This window comes from Panthera leo, chromosome D1, assembly GCF_018350215.1.
Source record: "Panthera leo isolate Ple1 chromosome D1, P.leo_Ple1_pat1.1, whole genome shotgun sequence".
Lineage (NCBI taxonomy): Eukaryota > Metazoa > Chordata > Mammalia > Carnivora > Felidae > Panthera > Panthera leo.
The window spans coordinates 106,851,216-106,864,731 of NC_056688.1; the positions used below are offsets into that span (position 1 = coordinate 106,851,216).

A 13,516-nucleotide genomic window follows, 5' to 3' on the forward strand; every position below is an offset into this window, starting at 1 on the left:
GCAAGCTCCCCCCTGACTCCAGGCAAACGATTATCCTTCGGTGCTCACATTCACCCTCCCTCTGTCCTGATCCCTTCCAGCCCAGACTCTCAGAGCCTATCACTTTACCTGATATACTAAAAAGAAAACAGGCTCTGGAATCCAGAGGGCAGGGCTTGAATCTTTTTTCTCTCCCCTCTAGAATGTAAGCTCCATGAGGGCAGGAATTTTTGTCTCTTTTGTTCAATGTTAGATCCCCCAAGATCCCAGAACAAGGCCCACACCTAGCGGACACCCAATAAATACTTGTGGAATAACTGAATAAACCCCACCACCTAGTCTCAATGTGACTATGGATAAATTTCTTACCACTTGTAGCTCCATTTATTTACAAATTGAATACTCATTTCAAAGCAGAGTCTAACACATATTAGGAACTCAATAAAGTGGTCCCACTTTCCTATTTCCAATAAAACCTCATACCTACTATTATTCCACTCATTATAACACTAGCGTTTGTGATCATGACTTATTACCCAGCTGGGAGCTTCTGGGAAGTAGGGAAACGGTCACATTCAGTCCCAGTATCTAAAAGGAAGAAGTTTCCTAGTATTGTGCACATTAACCCCAATAGTACATGTCAAGTATCTCAATAAAAATCAGTTTCTTCTCTTCCCTCTTGCAGTCTCCTTTCACCGCCAAACTCCTTGAAGGTATGTCTTCATCCATTTACCCATTCCCTTCTCATCACTTTGCAATCTGACTTTCCTCTCAATCTCCCTGTTGAAACTATTCTCAGGTTTATCAATGACCTCTTGCCAAATCCAATGGCCCTTTCTTGATTCTCATTCAACTGTGTGACAGACAACACAACTGCCACTTGGTTCTAGAACTTCTGAAAACCTTTGGACTCAGAGACAGTGCCCATTCCTAGCTCCCACCCAATCTCTTTACCATCTCCTTCAGCTGCTTCTTTTTCTCTTTGGCCTCCTGTGAGTTACACCAGCACTCTGCTTCAGTCTTGTGGTTCTCATGCGCTCCCTCAATGAGCTCTTTATTCTTGTAATTTCGCTATACCCTCTATTTTGGTGATGCAACTTCATTAATTCCTAACCTGCATTCAGGTCCAAATGTGAAACTGCCTAAGGGACAGATTCGCCTGGATATTCCACCATCACCTCACTCTCAGAAGTAATATGTAGAAATATACGGGTGTAGGAGTCAAGAGACGAGTTCCTGTTCCAGTCCTACCACTAACAACCTATGTCATTCTGGGCATGTCTAGTCTTTGGTCTCAACTGTGAAATGAGTCAAGATTCAACCTCTAGAAACCCTTCCAGTACTAACATTTCATAAGTCTACTTGTAGTGTCATCAAAATGAATCCTCTCAATTATTCCACTTCTCTGAAATCTCTACCTCTCAACCTCTACATCTCCCGACTCTGTCTTCCTTTACACTATATCCCCAAATCCTATCATTTCCTCCTATGACTCAAGCTCCTCTTTTGGCAAAGGCAGAATGTACAGGAGAAAGGTCTTCCCCAACAACTGGGGCCCAGTTTTGCAATGACTCTTAACAGCATGAGTAAATCATTTTACTTCTGTGTCTCAGTTTCCTCTACAAAACCAGGCAGTTAGGTGAAGTGATTTTCTAGCTCTAAAATTCAATGACTCTTTAACAACTGAAAATTCCCTGGATATTTAAATTGGCCAAACTTGCTAGGTAACCCATTCATCCCTTGGCGTAATTTAAATTATACAGGAATGGCTAAAGAACAGGTCAAAATTTATAATGATAAAAACATTAAAGCAACTTGCTAAGGATTCACATGAAAGCTTTCGAGGTTTGGGGTTTTGTTTTGAGGGTTTTTTTTTGGGGGGTGGGGATTGGGATTCCCCCTAATTGCAATGAAATTACTCCCACTTCTCAGGAATCTTAAACTCTAAAGATCCAACCTCCAGGAATGGTAGTAGAAAAACTTTTAAGTGGCAACCTTACATGCCTTCTCCCTTTAGTGAAGCAATTCTTCCCCAAGATCTATAAATCTACTCTGACACAACAGTAATGCTCACTTATATGAACAGTTAATGTTCATTTATATGAAGAGCTAAGGCTGTATTGTGTTTATATGAATAACAGAGACATTTTTGTACACATATAGAGATGTGGCCTGACCATAGTCACATCTGTCATCCATATACATATAAATGAACTTAAAACCTATGTTCAAAAAAAAGCGTGTAGGACAAATTCTCTTTCATACTGCCAATTCTGATTATTGCTGTAATAGCTCATAGTAATACTGAAACAGCCATCACTTCAGGTATGTAGGAAATGCTGAAAATATCTGGATAATGAAAGTCTTTTAACAGTTTGTGTGGAAGCTACAATCTTTTTTCTAATTACTTTTAAAGTACTGATTTATCCTTTACTTTTGGCACAACACACCTTAATCCGGACTCACCAACAGGTCTATATACACCTGTTCAAATAATCTCTGTGATAACTGCATTCAATACACTTAGCTCTGCACCAAAATGGCAAAGGCAGACAACCCAAGTAGAAAGTTGAAAGACTTAACAGGTGAAACAAATTATCACAGGGAAGCATTTGTAGAGACCTAGCAAATTACAGCATTAACTCTTCCTAGAACGACCTAACTTTGAATGTTTAAAACACTTTTTAAAACGTAGTTCCACAGGCTAAATTAAAAATAGGTGAGACTACTGAATCATAACTGGGCTTTTCAGGTCTATGGAAAACATAACTTCTAACAAATAAATTCTATCAGAAAAGCATTATCGGGGGGCACCTGGGTGGCCCAGTCAGTCGGTTAAGCATCCGACTTCTGATTTCGGCTCAGGTCATGATCTGGTTGGTGAGATCGAGCCCGTCAGGCTGGTGCATTGACAGTGCAGAGCCTGCTTGGGATTCTCTCTCTCCCTGCCCCTCCCCATTGTGCGCTCGCTTGCTCTCTCAAAATAAACTTAAAAAAGCATCGTAGGAAAAAAGTTTAAATTCCCCTCAAATATTTGAAAACACACCTGAACGGGGATAAATTCAATGAAACTAGTTAACTGGAAGCAGTTGCAACTGCCACTTCAGAAAATTCATACAGAATTTAGTTGATCAGTTCGACAGTGTAGACCAGGGTTATTCAACCTGGGCATTACTGGTATTTGGGGCCAGATAACTCTCTACTGTGGGAAGCTATCCCATTCATTGCAGGATATCTAGCAGCAACTCTGGCCTCTACTCACTAGATACCAGTAATGCTATCCCCTGGTTGTAAGACTCAAAAATGTTTCCAGAAATTGCTAAATGTCCCACCGGGGCATAATCACCCTGGGTTAAGAACCACTAGAGTAGAGCCAGCCTCAGTGCTCATCTTTACTGCTTAGAGAGTTCCAAAAAGCAAATTAACTTCAGTTTCAGAAACATTTCTACTAAGTATAGTGTATGACTCAGGGTAAAGTTATGACCTGAGTTTTCCACTCTCCTTTTGAAACACATTTAATAAAGGGCAAGAGCAACACACCCAAAAACAGAGGCATATCATTTCATGCCTTGTTCTCGCTGGCAGTCTTTAAAGTTCCTAATTCAGACAAGGCCAGAGAAAACACATCATCGTATGTGAGGGTAAGTACGCTAAGACCTCTGCCAACTCCAACTGCTGGGTGTGGTTCCATTTGCTCACGGTTGGGGAGTGCTTTTATATACTGTATTCTATTCTGTCTTAAGGCAGTAAGTAGATACACATATTTTTTTAAGTTGTCTCAGTGAAAATACTACTTATACGAAACAAAAGAGAACACTGGGGGAAATTTACATTGTAATCAATTCAAGGGCTTAAGAGGAATTTTTTCTCAATTCATCTGCCATAAAAAAAAAAACCTGTGTACTTTAGCACAGAATGCTGAACAAAACCGTATTTTCCTGGTCAGTTTTGTAGTGCTTTATGAACTTATAAAGATAACTATGACTAAACAGTACTGAAGATTCAGAAATGCAGAGACCAGGCTGAATCTAAAAATGACGCCAGGCTATATTATAGAAAAAAAAACATTTTTTTAATAGAATGAGTTCAATATTCATCCTATTTGACTCTTCCCTAAAAATAAGAAATCACCAAAATCAATTTGGTTACCTGAAGGTTTTGTCTGTGTTCCAACTGAATAATGCTTTCTTAATTGGCAATATTTGACTTGGATGCCTTATCAAGACATAAAAACAGTTTTTTCACCTACCACACCAGTAAAGTCTATTTCCTAACTTGTAATATACTTTAGCTGTGAAATATATCAAGTTCTATCAAAATACATGCTACTAAAAAGTATGTTTTACAAATTTGCAAAGAGCATCAACTTCTCAACACAAATACTGATATTACGGGGGCACCTGGGTGGCTCAGTCGGTTAAGTGTCTGATTTCGCTTCAGGTCATGACTGCGAGGTTGAGTTCAAGCCCCACATCGGGGTCTGGGCTGACAGCTCAGAGCCTGAGCCTGCTTCAGATTCTGTGTCTCCTTCTGTCTCTGTCCCTCCCCAGCTCTGTCTCTCAAAAATAAACATTAAAAAAAAATTTTTTTAACGCATATTGACATTACAAATTATAGTTCCCATAAAGTAACAAATCAAATGGAAGCAACCACCTACAGGGAAATTTTAGTATATATTAGTACACAAATTAGAATTACTTGGGGTTAACTGTTGGCTGGCCCCTGGATGAAGTAAATCAGAATCAGTGGGTCCCACACATCGTCAGGTTTTAAACACCACAGGTTTTTCTAATGTGCAGCAGAACTGAGATAGTCGGCTCTACAGTGACTAAAGCTTTTTTTTTCTTTTAAACAAAAGCTTTCCCCTCACTTTCCCCTTCCCCTGCCATGATGTTTTTTAGACAATATATTCCTAAAACTTCAGATAACTTGGGGAAATGTTTTCAAATTCAGATTAACTTTAAAATGCATCTGTGTTACGTGAACAATTTCTCAGTTCACAAGGCCAGAGAAACTTAACAGGCATGCCTAGTCATTATAGGCAAATTTTAAACCGGTTCTCAAACAAGTTCACACAACCCAGGTGCTTCATAGGAATCTTAAAAGGATACTAACCAAACTGTTAAATGACCTAGCACTGGGGATTTGGGGAGGTCAGACAACTTTATACTGATCTCTTGCTTCTTACAATTCTCTATTATCTCATTTTAAATAATGAGTGTGCATTTAAACTTTTTTCTAAGATTTAGAAATCAGAAGAATGAAAAACACACGTGCTGCAACGCAGAATCAATTTTAAAAAGCCCATTCGAAACAAGTTCTATTGGGGCGCCTGGGTGGCTCAGTCAGTTGAGCGTCCAACTTCGGCTCAGGTCATGATCTCACAGTTCGTGAGTTCGAGCCCCGCGTCGGGCTCTGTGCTGACAGCTCAGAGCCTGGAGCCTGTTTCGGATTCTGTGTCTCCCTCTCTCTCTCTGACCCTCCCCGGTTCATGCTCTGTCTCTCTCTGTCTCAAAATAAACGTTAAAAAAAAAAAAAAATTAAAAAAAGAAACAAGTCCTATTTAGTGAACGCTAAGAAAATTATGCCAGTACACACATTTATCCCCTATCGTTATTTTCCTTAATTTCACGATTATCCCAATGAGCTAGTAAACGGTAGCTAAAAAAACAACGTGCTGCACTAGTGTTATTTCTTTTATTACAGAGATCCGTTTCATCCAAGCGTTTCCTATACAGGTGGTAAAAGCAGAAATAGGGATTTCTAGCCTACAAGGCTAGTTTGGTACAAAGTCGAAAAAAGCACTAATTTGAACTTCAGTTCACTGCAACACTGAACACCTGACACAGATTAAAACCACGTAGGTTTTGCTTCTCCAAAGGCAAGCCAAAATGTGAAGTGACGTTCTGGGGTCCGTTAGTTCTTTTCTCCCTTTCACAAAACACTGCACCCAACTTCGCACTCAGATTCGAGGGCTCGGATTTAAGATTCTCCAAACAATGTTCTTTTTTTTTTTTTTTTTTTTTTTTTTTTTGCTTCTAGGTTTCTCGAGTAAAACTTCAGGCGATTTCAGTTGACGCACAAGCCAAGACCAAAGCTGGGTAAAATGACTGATGAAGTATCTATCCTTCAACCTATGGTCTCTATTTGATTAATACTTTTGCTCTTTGTTAGGTCTTCGGGAACGCCTCGGCACAACGTACGGTGCCTAACGTCCTAGAAGAACTTCCTAAAGACCAATTCAGGCCACATTCTTTGATCTCGTTCATGGAAAGAAGGGCGATGTTAAAATCCACGCTCCTAATACTTGTCAGCGCCTCGAGGTCGTTAGCACGAAAATAAAGCTTCCAACTCCAAGACACTTCGGAGTCCGCCAGAGCCTTGCCAAAGGCTGACCCTAGACCATCTACCTTCCCGCTCCCTGGGCCCCCGGATCCCGGGCCGCGAGCGAGAAAGCGAGCGAGCGAGCCAAGTGCCGGGCAGGGAGGGGGGGCCGCAGCCCCGGAGCGCGCGCCGCTCGGCCAGGGCGGGGCCGGCGGGGCCGCAGTTGCGGGACTCCGCCCGCCCGCCCGCCCCACCAGCCTTCGCGCACTGCGGGCCTCCCCCGCGCGCAGGGCCCGACCCCCGAAGGCGGCCGCTCCCAGCCGGGAGCCGAGGCGCCGCCCGCGCCCGATCCTCGCGACCAGCCCCCGGCCCCGAAGTCGCGGCCGAGGGTACCCCGGGCAGGGGCGCGCGGCACAAGCCCCGGGACCGAAAGGGCGGCGGCGCGGCCGGGCGGTTTCCTTGGAACTATAATCAGGAGGGCGGCGGGGGCGGGGGAAATTGGGCACCTCACCTGCTCCTCCCGAGGCAGCCGCTACCGCTCGCTGAGGGGACAACATGGAGCCTCCGCCTTCAGCACAAGCAGCAGGGGCGCGGAGAGGGGCGGGCTGAGGCGAGAACGAACCGGGCCCAAGAGGCGGGAAACGGGCGGGGCCTGGGCTCCAGAAGAAACTGGGGAGAAGGAGGGGGACGCAGAGCTTGGAGGGAAAGAACACGGGGCGGGTCTGCGAGGCGCGGCAGGCGCTTGGGCGGGCCGGGGGTGGGGGAGGCGCGAGCGACCGAATCCCGCCCGCCCGACGCGTGTGCTCGTGCGCGCGCGCGCGCGCGCGCCGCTGGCTACCTGGGACTGCGCAACGGGGGCGGCTGTCCGTTGGGAATTGTAGTCCGGCGCTCTGAGTCCCAGCCTGCGGTCCCTCGTCTGCGCACTCATCCGGGGCGGGGAGGAAGCGGAAGAGAAAGGACTGGGCGCGGCCCTTCGACGACTGAACTACAACTCCTAACAGGCCACGCGGGGAGGGGAGGAGCGAGCGCGCTCAAGCCCGGGCCCGCCCGCGAGCCCCGCTGGGATCCTGATCTTGAGACACGGTCCGGGGCGAGGGATTTGGGGTAACCGGCCTTCAGCCCCTACCCGCCGCGTTTGAGACGGTTTCGGTGTCTAAGGACGGAAGGGAGGCCTCAAACCTGGATGACGTGAGCGTCACTGGTTTTTTAACGATTTTGACTTCACAAGGAGAGGAGGCCGTGACTTCATTACCACTATAATCAGCTTCACCCCATAATCCCCTGCCTGGCCAAGGCTGGTAGTGCAGGATCACCACCGCTCTGATAGCTAAGAAATTCCAATGAGTCTCCTTCCACAGGCTTTGTCCAGCCTAAGCTATGGCCATGTCTGGTAAATGTCAGATTTACAGGAGCTTGCTTTGAAACTACTTTTGCAAGCGCAACTTACTGATCAATGCAAAAGCAGGTTCTCCAAAAATGCTTTTATTCACACTTCACCTATGATTGAGAAAATGTCAGTTGCCACAGTGGAAGAATCTTGTTATTTTGGATTTGTTGGGGTAGGGGCAGTTATCGGAGCTAAGTAGCTGGTGGAGCTTATAGGAGGCTAAAGCAGCCATCCCAGCACCACCACCACCTCTTGGTATTACCATTCCCCCCTTCATTAGACAAATTAGTATACTTTCTTCTGCCTCTGCCTTAACTATCATAACCTACCCAGAACCTCCTTCCAGCTACCTGTAGGCCTTGCCAAGCCTTTGAGCTGTTTTTAGTGCCTGAGTGATTAGGACAGAGGTGAAGAGAGAGAGATAATTCTGCCTAATCTTACTAGAGAGACCATGTTTAGATTTCTTTTCCCCTGCCTTCCTGTTCTTCCCGAACACTCAAGATCACTTGAATACTCTCCTTGAGGCTTTAGATTTAAGAGTCTAGATCTAGTCCATTTAGGCCAGCAAAAACCTAGACAGGGACATCAGGGCAAGTGGCTAATGGGGTTTCACACTAGGCGTGCAGGCCCTACAGGATGTGTCACGGCTACAGGGCATTATGTGGCATGCTCAGAAAGAGAGAGGGGCCAAAGGCCAATGACTGGTCACAATTGCAACATACAGTGTAAGAATTTAAAATTGGACATACATCCCAGAATTCTCTAGACCCTTTCCTCATCCATTTTCATTAGACTTCTTGCCATATGACTTATTATGTTTTAAGTAAAACCTAGTCTTTTAAAATTTTTACTTATTTTGAGAGAGTGTGAGAGGGAGAGAGAATCCCAAGCAGGATCCACGCCGTCCACACAAGAGACTGAGGCAGGGTTCAATTCCACAACTATGAGATCATGACCTGAGCCAAAATCAAGAGTCAGATGCTTAACCAACTGAGCCACCCAGTTGCCCCTAAGTAAGACATAGTCTTTTCATTTCTCTTCCCATCAGAATAGGAAGTTTTGTCTGTTTTTGTTCACTGTTGTATCCACAGTGTTTCAAACAATGCCAGGCGGATAGTAGAAACTCTAATATTTATTGAACAGATAAATAAAGAAGGGATATGTGACACCTAACTGCTCACTCACTTTCTTGCTCCCTTCATATTAAGTCCCTAACTTCTGCTTTTGAACAAAATACCCTGTTCTATTTTAAGGGCTCCCAACGGAGATCCGCTGAAGTCCATCCTGTCAGGAAGTGACCAGTAAACGCTGACATTACATCTGTCTCAATATAATATCACCAAAGTCAGTGTTAGTTGCATTTGGAACAGCAGTACAAATTATAGGTAGATTTTAAGGATTAGTCACAGCTCAGAAAACAACTCCTATAAACGAGAAAAAATGTTTTGTTGTTAGTGTCCTTGTTTCTTCGCCAATAACCAGGGTCATCAAAACAGTAGACATTTAAAATGCTCAATATTGGGGTGCCTGGGTGGCTCAGTCGGTTAAGCATCCGACTTCAGCACAGGTCACCATCTCGTGGTCCATGAGTTTGAGCCCCGCGTCGGGCTCTGGGCTGATGGCTCAGAGCCTGGAGCCTGCTTCCGGTTCTGTGTCTCCCTCTCTCTCTGCCCCTCCCCCATTCATGCTGTGTCTCTCTCTGTCTCAAAAATAAATAAACGTTAAAAAAAATAATTAAAATAAATAAAATGCTCAATATTGATAATACTGATTACAGCCTGCCTTTAGCCATCTCACTTTGAATTGAGTCATGTGGTACGACCAGAGTCTGTGCTTTCCTTGTGGTTTTCCAGAAGCAGGTGACATGTAGATATGTTTGAATGGCTGAGGCCACAGTGTTTGGGGTCAGACCAGCCTGTCTTTGAATTCCAGCTCTGATGCTTCCTAGCTGTGCAAACTTGGGGGGAGTTACTAAACCTCTTTGAACTTATTACTGCCAAATGATTCGAGTTGTTGTGGGTTAAATGCGATGTCAGTGTTGGGCAATTATGACTGATGCCTAGTTGGTGCTCAAATATTGGTAACCATAGTCATTTGGGAAAAAGCAAAACAAAGTCAGAAATATTCCAGATAACCAAGTGTTTTACGAAGCACACAAGTAACAAAATTGTTTTCTGCAGTGACATCCACTGTGACTCAGGTCCCAAAGCTTTCCAAAAATAGCTTTCCAGAATTGTTATGTGCCAGACATAGGGCTAGGCCGTATTGCTGATATATGAGTAAGACACATTCCTGTCCTCCAGAGACTCACAGTATTGTGGGGTAAATAGCCAAGTAAATAATTATCACTCACTGTGACTGTGCTGGGACCCAATTCAGCCTTTTCTCCTACCGCCTACTCCTAAGATCCACAACAGACTGTTAAGCAACAGTCTGGGGCCTTAGAAGGGACAGACTGGACTTCTGGCATCTCTGGGTGTCATTTAAATATCTACCTTACTTTGCTCTGTGTATAAAATGAGCTATTGACTTGGTGGCATAGTTTATGAAAAGAAAATAGTCAACCCCAACTGACAGGGTGTCAGAAAGTTGGAGGGGCGCCTGGGTGGCTCAGTCGGTTAAGCGTCCTACTTCAGCTCAGGTCACGATCTCATGGTTCGTGGGTTGGAGCCCCACATCGGGCTCTGTGCCGACAGCTCAGAGCCTGGAGCCTGCTTCGGATTCTGTGTCTCCCTCTCTCTCTCTCTCTCTGCCCCTCCCCTGCTCATGCTCTGTCTCTCTGTCTCTCTCTTTCAAAAATAAATACCATCAAAAAAATTAAAAAGAAAAAGTCAGATATCAGGCCCTCAACGTGGTGGTAACACAGTAAAATCTCAAAACGTATCAGCTGCTTCATCATTGTTATTTCAGCCAACAGCACAGCTATCCGTTTCCTCAAAAAGATACCAGAGGGGTGCCTGGCTGGCTCAGTCAGTTCAAGCCTCACATTGGGCATGGAGCCTACTTAAAAAAAAAAAAAAAAAAAAAAAAGATACTAGGAAAGACCCTTAGAATTTACTATTAAGGAAAGGAAGCAACAACCTGTGTATAGCATGCTATCATTTATGTTAAAAAGAGTGAATGAGGATGAAGATTTGCTCTCTTCACCTTTGCATTTGCCACAAAAAGCTCCTAACAGTATTTACCTATGTGTGTGTAGAGGAGACTAGTAGCTGGAGAGGGGTTAAGAATAGAAGAAAACTTTATAGTGGGCCTGTTCTTGAATATATATACTCCTATATACATGACATATGAATATATTCAAAGAGGTTTCTTAATTAAAATATATCCTTTTTTTTCCCCCTAAGTCAGGGGGAAAAAAATGGGATAATGAGATGGCCTAGAAGCCGAGGTGGGAAACTAGCTGTGTAAACACCAGTCCTCTAAGGACAGGGCCAAGAAGAAGAGGCCCAGCTCAGTGCCTCAGCAGGAAAAAATTACTCCAGAAAAAAAAAAAAATTGCTACACAGAACTGAGAAGTGGCTATGCTCCAGTGAACACTTCAAAAATCCCAACTGAGGGGCGCCTGAGTGGCTCAGTCGGTTAAGCGTCCAACTTCGGCTCAAGTCACCATCTCACGGTTCGCGGGTTCAAGCCCCACGTCGGGCTCTGTGCCGAGAGCCTGGAGCCTGCTTCGGATTGTGTGTCTCCCTCGCTCTCTGCCCCTCCCCTGCTCGCGCTCTGTCTCTCAAAACTAAATAGGCATTGAAAAAACATTTTTTTAATAATCCCATCTGAGCCCATCTCTGTCGGAAAACCTCACTGAATTCACTGGGTCCCCCATATTCCCATTGGCCTTAAGAGGAACCCTCAGTTCCTCAGTGCTGTACTCCTGCCTTTCCACACTCTGGCCCCGACACATCTTTCCCATTTTACCTCCCTCTTGTTTCAATTCAAGCCCTTGGCTCTAGCCAACTGGGCTAACCACACCCTAAAAACCTTTCTAGAGTCACACTTCTGACCCTCTAGCCACCACAGATGGCCGTGTAGTCTATGTGTAGCCCTAAGGCAGCCTGTGGAGGGGAGGGGCAAGAGGGGATCAAATCTAGGCCAAGTTCTGCTAAACAAGCCAGCATTGAAGTGCATCATGGGTTGGGCAGGGAGGAAGGAGTGCTTTCCAGTGATTGGTCTGCCCAGAAGGAGGTCTTACTGTATACTTGCACAAAAGCAGCCGCTTCATTTGCTTCACACCATTCTCTGCTTTTAATGACCTCCTTACCATTCCAAACTCTGACTTTGTTCTTCATAAAACCTCCCAAGCCACTACCAGCTCCATAATGATTCCCTCTCCCTTTAAAAAAAATTTTTTTTAACGTTTATTTATTTTTGAGACAGAGAGAGACAGAGCATGAACGGGGGAGGGTCAGAGAGAGGGAGACACAGAATCCGAAACAGGCTCCAGGCTCCAAGCTGTCAGCACAGAGCCTGACGCGGGGCTCGAACTCACGGACCACGAGATCATGACCTGAGCCGAAGTTGGCCGCTTAACCGACTGAGCCACCCGGGCGCCCCTATTCCCTCTCCCTTTAAATTCATACGACTGAGTTGCCATCTCATCAGAACACTACAGTTCTGTGTTGTTTAGGGTTGTTTTGGTTGCCATTTAATTTTTATTTTTATGCGAGTATTTTCGAGCCCCAACTAGCTTGTAAGCTCACTGAAGACGGGACAAACATATTTTTTTGATTCCTCCACATTCCCCAGGATGGTGTCATTCTCTCAGCAGGTGATCAGTAAACATTTGTGGAACAAATCATAGATACAAATAACATCTCACGCAAGAGTCAGTCTCAGGGAAGTTTACTGGTACAGCAAGAGGGAGCAGGAAAGAAAAACAGTTTCAGGAATTGGACCTAGCACAAAGGTCTCTTACGGAAGAAATCTTAAGAGTATGAAAGGACCACCAAGACATCCGTACCTTTATTTTTAGCTTCTTTTCTCTACTTCTAGTTACCATGAAAACAGGTTTCCTTTCCTTTCCTTAAGAGCCTAGCAATGGCTGTCAGGGCTAAGGACCAGCCTCATTCATTTTCTTATCCAGCATCTAATAGCATACATTTTTAAAGTATATGCATTTATCAGAATGGGTAGATAACTGGCTTGGTTATCAGATTGGTTTCCATTTCCCTTTGTCATCTAAAGGACAGATTGCTGCATTATCAACTGATGCTGTAAGTGTCAGAGGAAGATATTTGCCACGTATTATTTTGGGAAATAATCTTCTGTGCCTTTTTTTCCAGAGCATTGCAATGGCCAGTTTTTTTCCTATCTGGGCTTTACCTGACCTTAAAAAGTGCCAAGGGCAGATGTAGTCTACTTCCTGTTCTAGAAGATTTCCAATGGTCAGATCACTCGTCCTTTCTGTTGCTGCCTGGCAAACCACCTCCCCCTTCATGAGGCTGCTGATCTTGCAATTGCCCTTCGGGTCATCGATTGCTGCTTTAGCAATCACAAGGCCTACAGTTTTGATTTTTGCCATTTCCAGTTTACATTCCCCTTTTTAAAAGAATCATGCACATTTCAAGTATTTTGATCTCGTGTATGGAGAAGGCTTTGATTTTCACAATCCAACCAAAGAGGAGACCAGAACAAAACAAAACAAACAAAAACGAACAAAATCCAGTATAAGCTAGATATCTGGTTTCAAATAAATTTTCTACTAAGGACTCCATTTAGGCTATGGATAAAATTCAATTGTATGTATTTTGTGGCATATTCTCAATACCTCATTTTACCATCCCCCCATAGCCGCAGCCAGGATGTTATCTCCGGGCTCTTCTTCTCATT

The 13,516-nt window shown here is 44.4% G+C and overlaps 1 protein-coding gene across 3 annotated transcripts in view; it reads right to left on the bottom strand.

Annotated features, from left to right (window-relative positions):
* Positions 1-7,324, bottom strand: part of ATL3 (atlastin GTPase 3) — a 48,795-nt gene extending 41,471 nt beyond the window's left edge. Inside the window, exons 1-2 of one of the 3 annotated variants that reach the window (XM_042905145.1) lie at positions 7,142-7,203; positions 6,815-6,972 (exon numbers count right to left, since the gene is read on the bottom strand). In XM_042905145.1, the coding sequence (XP_042761079.1) occupies positions 6,815-6,860 (46 nt within the window). In that variant the 5' untranslated portion in view covers positions 6,861-6,972; positions 7,142-7,203. Of the gene's footprint in view, positions 1-6,814; positions 6,973-7,141 lie in introns of all 3 variants that reach the window. The other 2 variants (XM_042905144.1, XM_042905146.1) reach the window with 2 other exon arrangements.
* Positions 7,325-13,516: the final 6,192 nt, after the last annotated feature.